This window comes from Babylonia areolata, chromosome 3 (genome assembly GCF_041734735.1).
Source record: "Babylonia areolata isolate BAREFJ2019XMU chromosome 3, ASM4173473v1, whole genome shotgun sequence".
Classification (NCBI taxonomy): domain Eukaryota; kingdom Metazoa; phylum Mollusca; class Gastropoda; order Neogastropoda; family Buccinidae; genus Babylonia; species Babylonia areolata.
In genome coordinates this window covers 63336641-63354647 of record NC_134878.1, presented here as the reverse complement: position 1 = coordinate 63354647, position 18007 = coordinate 63336641, and the positions used below count along the sequence as shown (strand labels likewise).

The 18007-nt window shown below is 45.6% G+C and overlaps 1 protein-coding gene across 1 annotated transcript in view; it reads right to left on the bottom strand.

Moving 5' to 3' along the window:
- LOC143280406 (atrial natriuretic peptide receptor 1-like) overlaps window positions 1-18007 on the bottom strand; it is a 32359-nt gene that overhangs the window by 9916 nt on the left and 4436 nt on the right. The window contains exons 4-10 of the mRNA XM_076585040.1: window positions 16733-16819; window positions 12104-12247; window positions 10136-10257; window positions 8769-8848; window positions 7993-8124; window positions 4653-4796; window positions 1143-1262 (exon numbers count right to left, since the gene is read on the bottom strand). Coding sequence (XP_076441155.1) covers window positions 1143-1262; window positions 4653-4796; window positions 7993-8124; window positions 8769-8848; window positions 10136-10257; window positions 12104-12247; window positions 16733-16819 — 829 coding nt within the window. The remainder of the gene's footprint in view (window positions 1-1142; window positions 1263-4652; window positions 4797-7992; window positions 8125-8768; window positions 8849-10135; window positions 10258-12103; window positions 12248-16732; window positions 16820-18007) is intronic.

The window sequence follows — 18007 nt, the reverse complement described above, 5'->3', positions numbered from 1 at the left end:
ACATCCACACACACACACAGACACGTACGCGCGCACGAACATGAGCACACATACGCTCTATCTAATTTTTTTTTTTTTCTCTCTCTCTCTCTCTCAAAAAATAATAATATATATATCATATACATATAAACACTCATGTACACACATATAGATACGCATATACACGCACATATACCTACCACACACAAGCGCGTGCGTTTGAAGATAAGGAGTTCTAAATAATTATGGTAAAACTTCAGTGGAAGTTTGGGTTTTTTTCTCTTCTCTTCTGACAAATAGTTTCTTGCAGTGCAACATGTATAGCGTACTAATTAGAAAGATTTGACGTGATGATTAACTTTCAGGTAATACACGGAACACACCAAGCAACAGTTTATGAAGACACGTGTCAACATCTGCTCCAGTGAAACGTTTCTGTCAAGCTCGTTCACCGAATCACCTTTTGCCAACAAACACACGCAACAATATGAACACACACGCACGCAAACACACATACACACACACACACACACACACACACGCACACACTCCTTTTAAAACCTGTTTATGCATCAGTATCACTCCTCAGAGGCCAGTTCAGCCCTGTTACGTCGCATGTAATCGAAAGATCCACAAGCAAATAAATCAACTGATTGGCTGTTTCTTCTTCTTCTTCTTCTTTGTTCGTGGGCTGCAACTCCCACGTTCACTCGTATGTACACGAGTGGGCTTTTACGTTTATGACCGTTTTTCCCCCGCCATGTAGGCAACCATACTCCGTTTTCGGGGGTGATTGGCTGTTTGAATGAATTACGTGCTGTAAACAAGTCCAGTTCGCGACACTGGTTATAATGTAAGAAGTCATCTGGTAACAAAGAACAAAGAAGTCTGATGTACACACACACACGCGCGCGCGCGCACACACACACACACGCGCGCACACCGACACAAACTAACACATACACACACACGTACACATACACACATAAAACGAACACACACACACACACACACACACTACACGCACACACCTACACATCCACCCTAACGCACACACACATCACCCCGCCAGCCCCCACCACCTGCACCCCACACACCCACCCTCCCACACACACTCACCCACCCAAACCCAGCAACAGCCACAGCCACACACCCCCACCCACCAGCCCCATCATGGTGTCCACAGGGTTCTTCTTGCTGGGGGTCATAAGGAGAAGGACCTTTTCTATGGTCAGAAAGTCCGGTCTGTCCCCGGGCTTGTCGGCCCAGCACTTGACGATCAGCTGCAACAACCAGGTGTGTCACGTCTCTGTTTTGGTGTTTCCACTGTGCTGTCTTGAGCTGTGCTGTGCTGCACTCAGCTGCATTAATAGTACTGTGTTGTGTTTGTTTGGTGTAGGATTTGTGCTGTATGGTGTTGTGTTGTGTTTGTGTGCTGTAGGATTTGCGTTGTATTGTGTTGTGTTGTGTTGTGCTGTGCTGTATTGTGATGAGTTGTGTTTGTGTGTTTTTGGATTTGTGCTGTATGGTATTGTGTATTGTGTTGTGCTGTATTGTGATGAGTTGTGTTTGTGTGTTTTTGGATTTGTGCTGTATGGTATTGTGTACTGTGTTGTGCTGTAATGTGCTCAGTTGTGTTTGTGTGGTATAGGATTTGTGCTGTATGGTATTGTGTTGTGTTGTCTTTGTGTGCTATAGGATTTGTGTTGTATTGTGTTGTGCTGTAATGTGCTGAGCTATGTTTGTGTGGCATAGAATTTGTGCTGTATAGCATTGTATTGTGCTGTAATGTGCTGAGTTGTGTTTGTGTGGTACAGGATTTGTGCTGTATGGTATTGTATTGTGCTGCATTGTGCTGTGTTTTGTTGTACTGTGTTGTGCTGAGTTTGTATGGTATTGTATTGTGCTGCATTGTGCTGTGTTTTGTTGTACTGTGTTGTGCTGAGTTGTGTTTGTGTGCTGTAGGGTTTGCGTTGTATGGTATTGTATAATATTGCATAGTCTCATGTTGTGTTGAATAGTATTGCAGTGCACTGGATAAAAGCGTCGTTGTTGTGTTAGGTGTTGTGTTGTGCAATACTGCACTCTAATGCACTGGAGGATGCAACGTTGTTGTGAAGTATTGCATAGTGTTGTAATGCACTGCAATGCATTGCACCGGAAAATGCGTTGTTGTGTTGTACTGTCCTGCACTGTATTGTATTGCACTGGAGAGTCTGGCGTTGTTGTGTTGTATTGCACGGTATTGTACTGAACAAGGCACGGTATTGTACTGAACAAGGCACGGTATTGTACTGAACAAGGCTGCGTTGTTGTGTTGTGTTGCACGGTATTGTACTGAACAAGGCTGCGTTGTTGTGTTGTGTTGCACGGTATTGTACTGAACAAGGCTGCGTTGTTGTGTTGTATTGCACGGTATTGTACTGAACAAGGCACGGTACTGTACTGAACAAGGCTGCGTTGTTGTGTTGTGTTGCACGGTATTGTACTGAACAAGGCTGCGTTGTTGTGTTGTGTTGTATTGCACGGTATTGTACTGAACAAGCTGCGTTGTTGTGTTGTATTGCACGGTATTGTACTGAACAAGGCACGGTATTGTACTGAACAAGGCTGCGTTGTTGTGTTGTATTGCACGGTACTGTACTGAACAAGGCACGGTATTGTACTGAACAAGGCACGGTATTGTACTGAACAAGGCTGCGTTGTTGTGTTGTATTGCACGGTATTGTACTGAACAAGGCACGGTATTGTACTGAACAAGGCACGGTATTGTACTGAACAAGGCTGCGTTGTTGTGTTGTATTGCACGGTACTGTACTGAACAAGGCACGGTATTGTACTGAACAAGGCACGGTATTGTACTGAACAAGGCTGCGTTGTTGTGTTGTATTGCACGGTATTGTACTGAACAAGGCACGGTATTGTACTGAACAAGGCACGGTATTGTACTGAACAAGGCTGCGTTGTTGTGTTGTATTGCACGGTATTGTACTGAACAAGGCACGGTATTGTACTGAACAAGGCACGGTATTGTACTGAACAAGGCTGCGTTGTTGTGTTGTATTGCACGGTATTGTACTGAACAAGGCTGCGTTGTTGTGTTGTGTTGTATTGCACGGTATTGTACTGAACAAGGCTGCGTTGTTGTGTTGTATTGCACGGTACTGTACTGAACAAGGCTGCGTTGTTGTGTTGTATTGCACGGTACTGTACTGAACAAGGCTGCGTTGTTGTGTTGTGTTGCACGGTGTGTGTCCATCGAGATCGATGATGACCATCGTTGTCATCCAGCTGGGGGATGGGGGGAGGGTGGTGGTGGGGTGGGGGGGAGGATGCTCATGAATCTATCTGTGAATGCGCAGATGGCTGAATAGTCCAATCTGCGCACGAAATGTTCGCTGACAGTTGGGGCAGACAAAGACAGGCATACCATTGTCAGGGAGCTTGTTTGCCCATGACTTTCTGGCCTGCCTCTTCTGAACAGCTGCAGCAGTCCTGTTGGCCTCGCACAACTTGGCGCCTTTGTGCACAGCAGCACGCCATTTGTCACGGTCCACTGCAGATTCCTCCCAGGAGTCAGGGTTGATATCAAATGCTTTCAGAGAGACTTTCAGAGTATCTCTGAAGCGCTTCTTCTGACCTCCGTGTGATCTCTTCCCTTGTTGCAGCTCGCCATAGAAGAGCCTTTTGGGCAGCCGATGGTCTGGCATGCGCGCCACGTGTCCAGCCCAGCGAAGCTGGGACTGCATCAGGATGGTGAAGATGCTGGGAAGGGTGGCTTTTGCGAGCACCTCTGTGTCTGGGGTCTTGTCTTGCCACTTGATGTTCAGTAGCTTCCTGAGGCATGTTGTGTGGAAGTGGTTCAGCTTCTTGGCATGTCGTTGGTTCAGCTTCTTGGCATGTTGCACGGTACTGTACTGAACAAGGCTGCGTTGTTGTGTTGTGTTGTACTGCCTTGCACTGTATTGCACTGGAAAACGTATCGTTGTTGTGTTGTGTTGTATTGTACTGCAGTGTATAGTAATGTACTAGAAAATGCAGCTTTACTCTTGTATTGTATTGTACTGTAGTGTGTTGTATTGTATTGTATTGAATTGTATTGTATTGTACTGTACTGGGCAATGTGGCGTTGTTGTTTATGTTGTGTGTTGCATTGTACTGTACTGAACAATGCAGCGTGACTGTTGTGTTGTATTACACTGTATTGTTGTTTGTATTGTGTTGTACTGAACAATGAGGCGCTGTTATTGTGTTGTGTCGCACTGTATTGCCATAATATAATATTATATAATATAATATAATACATAGTATTGTGCGTGCGTGTGTATGACAGTGAGAGAGACAGACAGACAGAAAGACAGAGAGTGTGTGTGTGTGTATATGTGTGTGTGTGTGTGTATGCGTGTGTATGTGTGTGCGCGCGCGCGTGCATGCACGTGTGCATGCACGTGTGTGTGTGTGTGTACGTACCTACGAAAGTGTGCATGTGTGCAGTGTTGTACGTTTCATGAGTGAAAAGTGATAAAAAGACAGCGACAGACAGACAGAGAGAGAGAGAGACAGACAGACAGGCAGACAGGCAGACACACACACACACACACACACACAGAGAAACGCACAGCCCAGCATTCACGGTGTGTGGGAATGTCACTAAGAGGTAAAATGCTGCATACCTCCTGGTACCTGCTGGCAGTGGTGACCCGTGACTGGGAGGACCTGAAGCTGGACGTCCTGTGGGGCTCAAAGGTGGTGCTGTCTGAGTGCATGTCTATGTGCAGGCTGAACCTTCTCCCGGACCTCTTCAGCTCCTCATGGGACTGGGGGAGGGGGGGAGGGGTGCGGGCACGCACACACACACACACACACACACCGTCTATTGTAGTGATGTGTTTTGGTTTGATGTGGTGTGGTCCAGAGCGATGTGATCCGATTTGATGTGGTGTGGTACAGTGCAGTATGATATCATGTGGTATGTGTTGTGATGTCATCTGGTTTGATGTGGTGCAATGCGATGCGATTTGATGTGGTGTGGTGAAGCACAATATGATAATGATGTGGTATGATGTGTCGTGATGGGACCTGGTTTGATGTGGTGCAGTGCGACAAGATGATAGATGATGTGGTGTGGTGTAATGCGATGTGGTGTGGTGTGATGCCATGCGGTCTTGTTTCATGCGGTGCAGTGTGATGTGATGTGATGTGATGTGATGTGATGTGGTGTGATGTGGTTTAGTTTGAAGTGGTGCAGTGTACTGTGATATAATGTAGTATGATGTGGTGTGGTGTGGTCTGGTTTGATGTGGTGCAGTGCGATCTGTTTGATGCAGTGTGGTGTGATGTGGTCTGGTTTGAAGTGGTGCAGTGTACTGTGATATGATGCAGTGTGATATGTAGTGTGATGTGGTCTGGTTTGATGTGGTACAGTGTACTGTGATATGATGCAGTGTGATATGATGTAGTGTGATGTGGTCTGGTTTGAAGTGGTGCAGTGTACTGTGATATGATGTAGTGTGATGTGATGTGGTCTGGTTTGAAGTGGTGCAGTGTACTGTGATATGATGTAGTGTGATGTGGTCTGGTTTGAAGTAGTGCAGTGTACTGTGATATGATGTGATGTGATGTGGTCTGGTTTGAAGTGGTGCAGTGTACTGTGATATGATGTGATGTGATGTGGTCTTGTTTGAAGTGGTGCAGTGTACTGTGATATGATGTGGTGTGATGTTGTGTGATGTGGTCTGGTTTGATGTGGTGCAGTGTACTGTGATATAATGTAGTATGATGTGGTGTGATGTGGTCTGTTTTGATGTGGTGCAGTGTACTGTGATATGATGTAGTGTGATGTAGTGTGATGTGGTCTGGTTTGAAGTAGTGCAGTGTACTGTGATATGATGTGATGTGATGTGGTCTGGTTTGAAGTAGTGCAGTGTACTGTGATATGATGTGATGTGATGTGGTCTGGTTTGAAGTAGTGCAGTGTACTGTGATATGATGTGATGTGATGTGGTCTGGTTTGAAGTAGTGCAGTGTACTGTGATATGATGTGGTGTGATGTGGTCTGGTTTGATGTGGTGCAGTGTACTGTGATATGATGTAGTGTGGTGTGATGTGGTCTGGTTTGATGTGGTGCAGTGTATTGTGATATGATGTAGTGTGGTGTGATGTGGTCTGGTTTGATGTGGTGCAGTGTACTGTGATATGATGTGGTGTGATGTTGTGTGATGTGGTCTGGTTTGATGTGGTGCAGTGTACTGTGATATAATGTAGTATGATGTGGTGTGATGTGGTCTGGTTTGATGTGGTGCACTGTACTGTGATATGATGTAGTGTGATGTAGTGTGATGTGGTCTGGTTTGATGTGGTGCACTGTACTGTGATATGATGTGATGTGGTCTGGCTTGAAGTAGTGCAGTGTACTGTGATATGTGATGTGATGTGGTCTGGTTTGAAGTAGTGCAGTGTACTGTGATATGATGTGATGTGATGTGGTCTGGTTTGAAGTAGTGCAGTGTACTGTGATATGATGTGGTGTGATGTGGTCTGGTTTGATGTGGTGCAGTGTACTGTGATATGATGTAGTGTGGTGTGATGTGGTCTGGTTTGATGTGGTGCAGTGTACTGTGATATGATGTAGTGTGGTGTGATGTGGTCTGGTTTGATGTGGTGCAGGGTACTGTGATATGATGTGATGTGATGTGGTCTGGTTTGATGTGGTGCAGTGACTGTGATATGATGTAGTGTGATGTGGTCTGGTTTGAAGTAGTGCAGTGTACTGTGATATGATGTAGTGTGGTGTGGTGTGATGTGGTCTGGTTTGATGTGGTGCAGTGCGATGTGCTGCAATGTGGACAGAGACAGACAGATAAAAAGGGGGACATAAAGACAGAGAGAGAAATAGACAGACACCGACAGATTGTGGCTCTACCTGGCAGGCACACTCAAGCATGCACACACACTCACATACACACACACACATACATAGCTGCACATCCCCACACCTCCTCACAGACACCCTCTCCACACACACACATACACACAGACGGAAGAGGACAAAGAGATATTCTGTCACTACCTGACAGACAGAAAGACAGACACAATATATTCTCTCACTCACACACACACACACACACACGATATATTCAGTCACTATTGTATTTGTATTTCTTTTTATCACCTCAGATTTCTCTGTGTGAAATTCGGGCTGCTCTCCCCAGGGAGAGCGCGTCGCTACACTACAGTGCCACCCATTTTTTTTGTATTTTTTCCTGCGTGTAGTTTTATTTGTTTTTCCTATCGAAGGGGATTTTTCTACAGAATTTTGCCAGGAACAACCCTTTTGTTGCCGTGGGTTCTTTTACGTGCGCTAAATGCATGCTGCACACGGGACCTCAGTTTATCGTCTCATCCGAATGACTGTGCCAGAATATAATATATATATATATATATATATATATATATATATATTCTGGCACAATCTGACAGAGAGACAGACAGACACCGACACACACACACACACACACACGCGCAATTATATTCTGGCGCTGCCTGATAGAGACACAGACACAGACACACATATGTAATATATTCTGTAACTAACTGACAGGGTGACAGAGACACACAGACAGCTTCACACACACACAAGATATATTCTGGTACTAACTCACACACACACACACGCGATATATTCTATAACTACCTGACAGGGTGACAGACAGACAGCTACACACACAAAATATATTCTGTCACGATATATTTTGTCATTACCACACAGAGTGGCACACACACACACACACACACACACACACACACACACACACACACAAGATATACTCTGGCACTACCTGACAGACACATCGACAGACTTACACACAAAAGTTATATTCTGGCACTACCACACAAAGAGACAGACACACACACACACACAACAATAAACAACCCAGGCACTCAACCCCCCCCCGCCCCCACCCCATCCCCCAAAACACACACACCACAACAACTCACTACAACTAAACTAACCTGACCGCCCTGGGGCTTGACCCTCTCCCGCGTGGCCACCTCCAGCATGATGACGGCGAAGGAGAAGACGTCAGAGGCTGGCTGCAGGTCTGTGTCCGCCTCGGGGGCCCGGTACACACGGTCCCTCCGCACCTTGAAATGATAATGATGATAACCATAATGATCGCACAAATAAGTGCACATTTCTCACCGCTTTCCTCAATACACAAAGCGTTTTACAATCCACACACACACACACGCATACGAATACGAAACACACTCAAGTCCTCAACTCACAACCATGCACAATAAACATATTTTTGTATATGTATATTTATACATATGTATCTCTCTCTCTCTCTCTCTCTATATATATATATATATATATATATGTGCGCATACAATTTCCTTCGTACAATTCAAACATACATACTGCCATACATGCATGATAGCATACATCCATCCATCCCTCCATCCATACATTCGACGCACACACAATACAGCGTTACAAATTTACCTACACAATCAACTAACTACTTTCATGTATGAGAGAGGGGTCTAGAGGAAATACTGCTGGAAGAGGAAAGTCTTGAGGTCAGATGTAAAGGGAGACAGTGAGGGGCTGTGACGGACCGTGGTCAGGCAAAGAGTTCCATATTATGAACAGCAGATGATGAAAAAGGCTCGACCACCGTGCTGGTCTCTTTTTGTGTTTTGGGGCGCAGAAGGTTCTACCATCGGCAGCAGAGCGAAGAGAGCGGAAGGGTACATAGGTTTCAAAGATGTCAGAGGGTTACCTTCTCCTCGTGCCGAATCCGAAGCTCCTCCTCGTCACTGCACGTGAAGCTCTCCCGCCGGTACTCCTGCAGGCCGTAGTCTGCAACACACACACGGGCGCAACAGCCGAATGGATAAAGCGTTGGACTTTCAATCTGAGCGTCCCGGGTTCGAATCTCGGTAACGGCGCCTGGTGGGTAAAGGGTGGAGATTTTTCCGATCTCCCAGGTCAACATAATGTGCAGACCTGCCAGTGCCTGAACCCCCTTCGTGTGTATACGCACGCAGAGGATCAAATACGCACCTTAAAGATCCTGTAATCCATTTCGGCGTTCGGTGGGTTGTGGAAACAAGAACATACCCAGCATGCACACCCCCGAAAACGGAGTATGGCTGCCTACATGGTGGGGTAAATGAACAAAAACGGGCATATACGTAAAATGTTAAATGTTACATGTTTGTCTGAGTGTGCGTGCCTGAAATATGATTGAACGACACAGGAAACGAATGATGAGCGCCAAATGGCAGCCGTCAGTCGGCTCTACCCAGGTAGACAACCTGTTGTGTAAATGACCCCGTGTTTGTAAAACGCTTAGAGCTTGGTCTCCGACCGAGGATAGGCGCTATATAAGTATCCATATCAGTCAATAAAAAACAAAACAAAAAATCAACAACACACGCACACATGGACAGGGTGGTGGTGGTGGTGGTGGTGATTGGTGTGGGTGTGGGTGGGTGGGGTAGGGCAGGGATGTATGTGGTGGTCGTGGTGTTGGTGTTGGGTTTTTTTTTCTGTTAGGGTGGAGTAAAAAGGTTTTCTGCATTCCTCAGAACACAAAAGGAGTGAGGTGTGTGTGTGTGTGTGTGTGTGTGTGTGTGTGTGTGTGTGTGTGTTGGGGGTGGAGGGTATGGAGGTGTTGTTGCTGGTGCTGGTGGTGGTGGTGGTGGTGGTGGTGTTTTCTGCATTCCTTTGCTTGCGAAGAGGAGAGGAGGGTGTGTGTGTGTGGGGCGGGAGAAGTGGAAGTGGATGTAATGTTGCTATTTTCTGCATTCCTCTGCAAGCAATGGAGGGCGAGAGGAATTACAACCGGCAGTGACAATGGATGTAATGCTGGTGGTACTGCTGTTTGGTTTCTGTAGTTCTCTGCAAGGAAAGGAGACGGGGGGGGGGGGGGGGGGGGGGGGGGGTAGATGCGGTATTGTCAGTGGTAGCGGTTGCATATTTCAAAAGTAAAGGTAACGGGTTGTATGCACAGGTGTGTGTTCGCGTGCGCATAAGCGTGTGTCTATGTGTATCTAAGTGTGTGTATGTATATATATATATATATATATATGTGTGTGTGTGTGTGGGTGTGTGTGTGCGCGCGCCCGCACGTGTGTGTCCTACCTGTCACCTTACAGACCCAGCGGTCGTCCACCACACAGTTGGAGGACTTGAGGTTGCCGTGGACCAGGTTGTGTCTGTGCAGGAAGGCCATGCCACGTGACACGTCCGCCAGCATGGAGAACCTGACGTCAGCACCAACACCACCTCCTCATCTTCCTCATCATCATCGCAGTCATCGTCGTCGATGAGTACTAGGCTTAAGTACAGTCACATTAATAATAACAATGACAATGATAATAATGAATATTCGGACGCCATATCTCCAGAGAGCCCAAAGCGTTTTTAAATACAATTAGACATACATACATTGATCCAGATACATTTCATTACATTCATCTGCTTATACGCATCACAAAATAAGCCAGTCACACACACACACACACACACACACACACACACACACACACACACACACCAGGCATTCATACTGATACAGCCCCATTCCTCTCTCCACCCACCAACAATCGCAAACAGATACACAGAGCGGGGTGGAAAAAAAACCCACACCTGATCATAACAAGTGTGGAAAAGGCGAGTTTTGAGAGCTGATTAACTCTTTCCATACGAACGGCGAAAGAGACGACGTTAACAGCGTTTCACCCCAATTACCATCATCAAAATATTGCAAGCGGAAGGCTCTTATACTGAAGACGTGAATGTTGACAAAGAATACCACAATTCTGACGACGGAAGCTAAAGGTTGGGTCATTCAGACACCCACTGGACATCCGAGGGGTCTGTGTAGAGGAGAAGAGAGGACTGGCCGTACTGAGTGAGTTAATATGAAAGAGGACACAGACTGAGCGTGTCGGAGTTGGTTCCAGATGACAGGTCCAATCAAAGAGAAAGAGAAAGCGGGTTCCCCACGGGTTACACACAAACCAAGGACACGCATCTGATGCTGACCGTCGTGTCCACCTTTCGCCAGAGGATTACAAAAAACGCAACAAACCTGAACATAAACACAATTACACATCATTCCAAAGACTGAGTATAACAGGCATACCAGAAATACCAGCGGGCAGCTCACACGGTCTGGGTTCACGAATCAATACAACACAGTTAGGATGTCCACTTATCATGTCCAGACAATGTCCAGGATCAAGTGCCAAGGCAAAAAATCATAATTTATAACAAAACAAAACAATACAAACTCGGAGACTTTCTAGAAAAAAAACAACAAAAGCGAATGGGTCGGCAAGGCAGAAAATAAAAGATAAGAGAAAAAGACTTCAGAAAGAAAACGACAAAGACCAGAAACTAACGAAGCGATAAAAAAGAGGAACATTTCTTTTCCAGCAGCACAATTTACAGTAGATAATATAGCTGAGTTTAACAACCTATTTGTCGAAAAGCCCTTTATCCAAGTCAAGTTGTTAAGGACTTAGGCCTTAATCCCAATCTAACGGTGACTATCAAGAACATTTAGTGGAGTGATGGCCTACAGGTAACGCGTCCGCCTAGGAAGCGAGAGAATCTGAGCGCACTGGTTCGAATCACGGCACAGTCGCCAGTATTTTCTCCCACTCCACTAGACCTTGAGTGGTGGTCTGGACGGTTAATTCGGATGCGACGATAAACCGAGGTCCCATGTGCAGCATGCACTTAGCGCACGTAAAAGAACCCACGGCAACAAAAGGGTTGTCCCTGGTAAAATTCGGTAGAAAAATCCACTTCGATAGAAAAACAAAGAAACAAACAAAAAACCAACCAACCAAACAAACAAACAAAAACAGCATGCAGGAAAAAAAAAGGGTGGCGCTCTCAGTGTAGCGACGTGCTCTCCCTGGGGACAGCAGCCCGAATTTCTCACAGAAAAATCTGTTGTGACAAAAATGAGTAATACAAATGAAAGACACCATGGGCCAAGCCCAAAAGGGGTAGGGGGTGGCGGAAGAGGAGGGGTGGGGGGCTTGGGGGGAGAGATGACATGAGTGATGAAAGTGGGAAGGAAGGTGGGTGGGTGACCTGAAGATCCAGTTGAGGGGCAGGTCCTCGTTGCTCAGCAGGTCGATGAGGCTACCCTTGGAGCAGTACTCGTACAGGATGAAGATGTTGCCGGGCTGCACCGTGCCCCCGATGAACGGACACAGGTTGGGGTGCACCAGGTGCCTGCACACCAACCAACCAACCACCCCACCAAACACACCACAGCTGCTAATCCATGTCAGCGTTCGGGGTGGGTTACGGAAACAACAACAGACCCAGCATGCATGCATGCACACCCTGGAAATCGGAGTATGGCTGCCTACATGGCGGAAGTAAAATACGTAACAACACACAGTGTGCATACGAGTGAACGTGGGAGTTGTGATACAGATAGATGGAGATGTCAATGACAGCTCTACTAGTCCGTACACTTCCTTTTCACCCCCCCCCCTCTATCTCTCTCTCTCTCTCTATATATATATATATATATATTTCTCCTTCTCTGCTATAAACAAGATTTGAACGGAAAGATGGAACATAGTAATCGTTTTAATGAATACCGCAACTTCAAATCTTTATTACAACAATAACAACAAAAACTTCGAGATATTACAATACCTAAATCTAGAGCGGCTCTGTCAAGTATCGTCCAGGCGTTAACGATCTTAGTTAAAGTAAATAAAATATATAGCGATATGTAAACACCGGAAGAATGTTCATTTTCTTATCTATAAATGTCCTGTATATGCTAAATTACAAGAAAAGTATATATTTAAATATTATGCAAAATGGTAATACTCCGCCAATTCCATTTTTGTTACAAAATGAAGATAGATGTGTAATAAGATGTATTCATGCTAATTTACTATTCTATTTACTACGCTTTCCGTTCCAGGAAGGAATTGATGTGAAACGTAACTTGAAATGTTATATCAATTGCGTGGCTCAGCAAATTTTTTTCTTCCAGTTCTGTAGAATCTGTTTTTTCCCCAAGGTTTTCAAATCGTTATCTTTACTTGTACTTGTTCTCATGTGGACAGGCTGGTGGCCTTGCATTAAACTTCCTGTGTTCTCCTTCTCACTTACCCTCTCCTCCTCTCGCCCCACGGCCCTTCTGTTATCGTTGCAAAGCCTTCTTCTACAACCGCACATTTGCACACAAACACATGCACACACATGCAAGTAGGCACTCACACACGTATATATACATACATTTCTACTCCTTTCCACTCCAGCAGTATGTTATCGAAAGCTATCGAAGCGATCCATATCCACAGGACGAGAACAGGTCATTATCAGCTTAAAACAAAGTTTCCCTTTCTCTCTCCTTTTCTCTCCTCCCTCCCCCTCTCTCTCTCACTGACCTCCCTCCCTCCCCCTTTCTCTCCTCCCTCTCTCTCTCACTGACCTCCCTCCCTCCCCCTTTCTCTCCTCCCTCTCTCTCTCTCACTGACCTCCCTCCCCCTTTCTCTCTCCTTTTCTCTCCTCCCCCCCCCTCTCTCTCTCTCTCTCACTAACCTCCCTCCCTCCCCCTTTCTCTCCTCCCTCTCTCTCTCTCACTGACCTCCCTCCCTCCCCCTTTCTCTCCTCCCTCTCTCTCTCTCACTGACCTCCCTCCCTCCCTCCCCCTTTCTCTCTCCTTTTCTCTCCTCCCCCCCCTCTCTCTCTCACTAACCTCCCTCCCTCCCCCTTTCTCTCCTCCCTCTCTCTCTCTCACTGACCTCCCTCCCTCCCCCTTTCTCTCCTTTTCTCTCCTCCCCCCCCCCTCTCTCTCTCTCTCTCACTGACCTCCCTCCCTCCCCCTTTCTCTCCTCCCTCTCTCTCTCTCTCTCACTAACCTCCCTCCCTCCCCCTTTCTCTCTCCTTTTCTCTCCTCCCCCTCTCTCTCTCTCTCAGTCTCTCTCACTAACACATTTATTAAAAAATAGAAAATTGTATGTTGCTTTTGTAGATTTTCAGAAGGCCTTCGACTCTGTGAATCGAAATAGTTTATGGAATGTGTTACGTAAAACTGGTGTTGATGGTAAGCTTTATATGGCACTGCGTGGTGTATATGATGCAGTTTTAGCGTCTGTACGTGAGAAGGGTGTATATTCAGATGTATTTGATTGCCCACGTGGCGTAAAACAAGGATGTCTGTTGAGCCCTATGATGTTTTCGTTCTTTATTAATGAACTGGCAGGAGAGATAACGAAAAAAGGAAGACATGGGATTCAAATGATCCCTGGGGCTGTTGAACTGTTTCTCATGTTATTTGCAGATGATGTAATTCTTTTGTCTGACACGGCCATAGGACTTCAAAATCAGCTGAACATATTAAAGCAAGAAGCAGATAGATTATTTTTAAAAGTTAATCTTGAGAAAACAAATGTAGTTGTGTTTAGAAAAGGTGGTTACTTATCTAGATATGAAAAATGGCACTATGGAACTGATGAAGTGAAGGTAATAAATGCTTATAAGTATCTTGGTATTATTTTTACAACTGAGTTTGACAAGGACAGTAGCAGAAATTTGTAGAAAGGGGAAGAAGGGGGTTATAGAAATCTTAAGGTGTTTACGTAAGTTAGGCTCGATAGATTCATATATATTTTGGAAACTTTTTGATACTCAAATAGAACCAATGATAACATACAGTGCCGAAATTTGGGGACTTTCTGATAACAAAGATTTAGAAAAAGTACATACATTAGCTATTAAACGTTTTTTAAATGTTCCATTACATGCTTCAAATACTGTATTATATGGAGAAAGTGGTAGATACCCATTATACATTAAATCATGTGTGAAATGTATAAAATATTGGTTAAAATTAATAAGGCTACCCACATCGAGATTATGTAAGCAGGCGTATGAAATGTTAGTAAATGAACATGAGAGAGGGAAGGAAAACTGGGTATATTTTGTAAAGAAGACATTAATTGTAAATGGATTTGGGATTGTGTGGATGTGTCAGGGAGTTGGATGTGTAGAAGGATTTGTTTCAGAATTCAAAGATAGGCTAATTGCTTCATATAAACAGAATTGGCACTGTAAAATGGAAAGCACTGAGAAATATAGATGGTTTTATAGTTTTAAAAGTATATTTCAAACAGAAAAATATATCACAGTCGTGACAAACAAGTGGCACCGAACAAGTCTCGCCAGATTTAGAACGAGAACGATTGGTTTGAATGCTTATGAAAAGTGGTTTCAGACTGAGCCCTCGTTACTCTCCCCTTGTCCGATGTGCGGTCATTCAAGGGAGGATGAGTTACATTTTTTGTTTAGTTGTAAAGCTTATGACGATATTCGAGAAAAATGTGTTGTATTTAAAACAAATTCAGCAAAGTATGAAGATATTTTTGGAGTGCTTAATTTAAATCAGGAAACTTCACTACAGTCACTTGCAAAATATATTGCAGAAGCGAATAACATGCGACGAAAAAAAACTCAACAATAATAAAATAGTATCAGGTGTTGCTCATTGTGAAAAGTGAAATCTGTGTTGTCACTCCCATATGGAAAATATTTATGTTATACATTTATATATGTTTTTGTTTTTATTTCTCACTACATGCCATTACTTTGAATGGATGGTCGAACTGCACTTTGTTGCACAGATTGATTGATTTCGTTTTGGTTTTGGTTTTCATCAATATTATTACTATTGATGCATGTTGTTATTTGTATTATGAACCCCCATGTCATTAGGGCTGTAAAGCTATTGACATTAAAGTGTTCAGTGTTCTCTCACTAACCTCCCTCCCTCCCCCTTTCTCTCTCCTTTTCTCTCCTCCCTCTCTCTCTCAGTCTCTCTCTCACTGACCTCCCTCCCTCCCCCTTTCTCTCTCCTTTTCTCTCCTCCCCCCCTCTCTCTCAGTCTCTCTCTCACTGACCTCCCTCCCTCCCCCTTTCTCTCTCCTTTTCTCTCCTCCCTCCCTCTCTCTCTCTCACTGACCTCCCTCCCTCCCCCTTTCTCTCTCCTTTTCTCTCCTCCCTCCCTCTCTCTCAGTCTCTCTCTCACTGACCTCCCTCCCTCCCCCTTTCTCTCTCCTTTTCTCTCCTCCCCCCCTCTCTCTCAGTCTCTCTCTCACTAACCTCCCTCCCTCCCCCTTTCTCTCTCCTTTTCTCTCCTCCCTCTCTCTCTCTCAGTCTCTCTCTCACTGACCTCCCTCCCTCCCCCTTTCTCTCCTTTTCTCTCCTCCCTCTCTCTCTCAGTCTCTCTCTCACTGACCTCCCTCCCTCCCCCTTTCTCTCTCCTTTTCTCTCCTCCCTCTCTCTCTCTCTCAGTCTCTCTCTCACTGACCTCCCTCCCCCTTTCTCTCTCCTTTTCTCTCCTCCCTCTCTCTCAGTCTCTCTCTCAATGACCTCCCTCTCTCCCCCTTTCTCTCTCCTTTTCTCTCCTCCCTCCCTCTCTCTCTCACTAACCTCCCTCCCTCCCCCTTTCTCTCTCCTTTTCTCTCCTCCCTCCCTCTCTCTCTCTCACCTCCTCCCCCCCCTCTCTCTCTCACCTCCTCCCTCCCCCTCTCTCACTCTCTTTCTCACCTCCTCCCTCCCCCACTCTCTCTCAATCTCTCTCACTGACCTCCCTCCCTCCCCATCTCTCTCACACTGGCCTCCCTCCCGCCCCCCCCCCCCCTCTCTCTATCTCTCTTCCTCCCTCCCCCTCTCTCCCTCGCTCACTCTTACCGGACAGTCATCACTTCTTTTCGAATCCGAGGAGTCAGCTGGAATTCCTCGTTGTGGTATGTTTTTACTAACACCTTTTGACCCTTCCTGCACACACACTCACACACACACACGCACGCACGCGCGGTCGAGTACACATAAATATGCGCACGCACGCGCGCGCGCACACACACACACACACACGCCTTTACGAAACGATTCAGCTCACCCACAAGCACAGGCTCTCAAGAACACAAAGACAACAGAAATACACTGCTGGGACAAGACAGACGTTGTGGTGTAGCTGAGGCCTGTCTGTGTGTGTGTGTGTGTGTGTGTGTGTGTGTCTTCCTTTCTGTTTGTCAACCTGTCTGTGCGTCTTCCTCTCCGCGTGTCTTCCTGTCTGTGAGTGTTTATTTCTGTGTGTCTTCCTGTGTATCTGTGTCTTCCTTCATGTGTATCTGCGTCTTCCTGCCTGTGTGTCTTCCTTCCTGTGTATCTGTGTCTTTCTTCCTGTGTATCTGTCTGCCTGTGTGTCTTCCTTCCTGTGTATCTGTGTCTTCCTTCTTGTGTGTCTTTCTTCCTGTGTACCCGTGTCTTTCTTCCTGTGTATCTGTATCTTCCTTCTTGTGTCTTTCTTCCTGTGTATCTGTCTGCCTGTGTGTCTCCCTTCCTGTGTATCTGTGTCTTCCTTCTTGTGTGTCTTTCTTCCTGTGTATCTGTCTTCCTGTGTGTCTTCCTTCCTGTGTATCTGTGTCTTCCTTCTTGTGTGTCTCCCTTCCTGTGTATCTGTGTCTTCCTTCTTGTGTGTCTCCCTTCCTATGTATCTGTGTCTTTCTTCCTGTGTATCTGTGTCTTCCTTCTTGTGTGTCTTTCTTCCTGTGTATCTGTGTCTTTCTTCCTGTGTATCTGTCTGCCTGTGTGTCTTCCTTCCTGTGTATCTGTGTCTTCCTTCTTGTGTGTCTCCCTTCCTGTGTATCTGTGTCTTTCTTCTTGTGTGTCTTTCTTCCTGTGTATCTGTGTCTTCCTTCTTGTGTGTCTCCCTTCCTGTGTATCTGTCTGCCTGTGTGTCTCCCTTCCTGTGTATCTGTGTCTTTCTTCCTGTGTATCTGTCTGCCTGTGTGTCTTCCTTCCTGTGTATCTGTGTCTTCCTTCTTGTGTGTCTTTCTTCCTGTGTATCTGTGTCTTCCTACTTTCCTGTGTACCTGTGTCTTCCTGCCTGTTTCTTCCTTCCGGTGTATCTGTGTCTTTCTGCCTGTGTGTCTTCCTGTGTATCTGTGTCTTCCTACTTTCCTG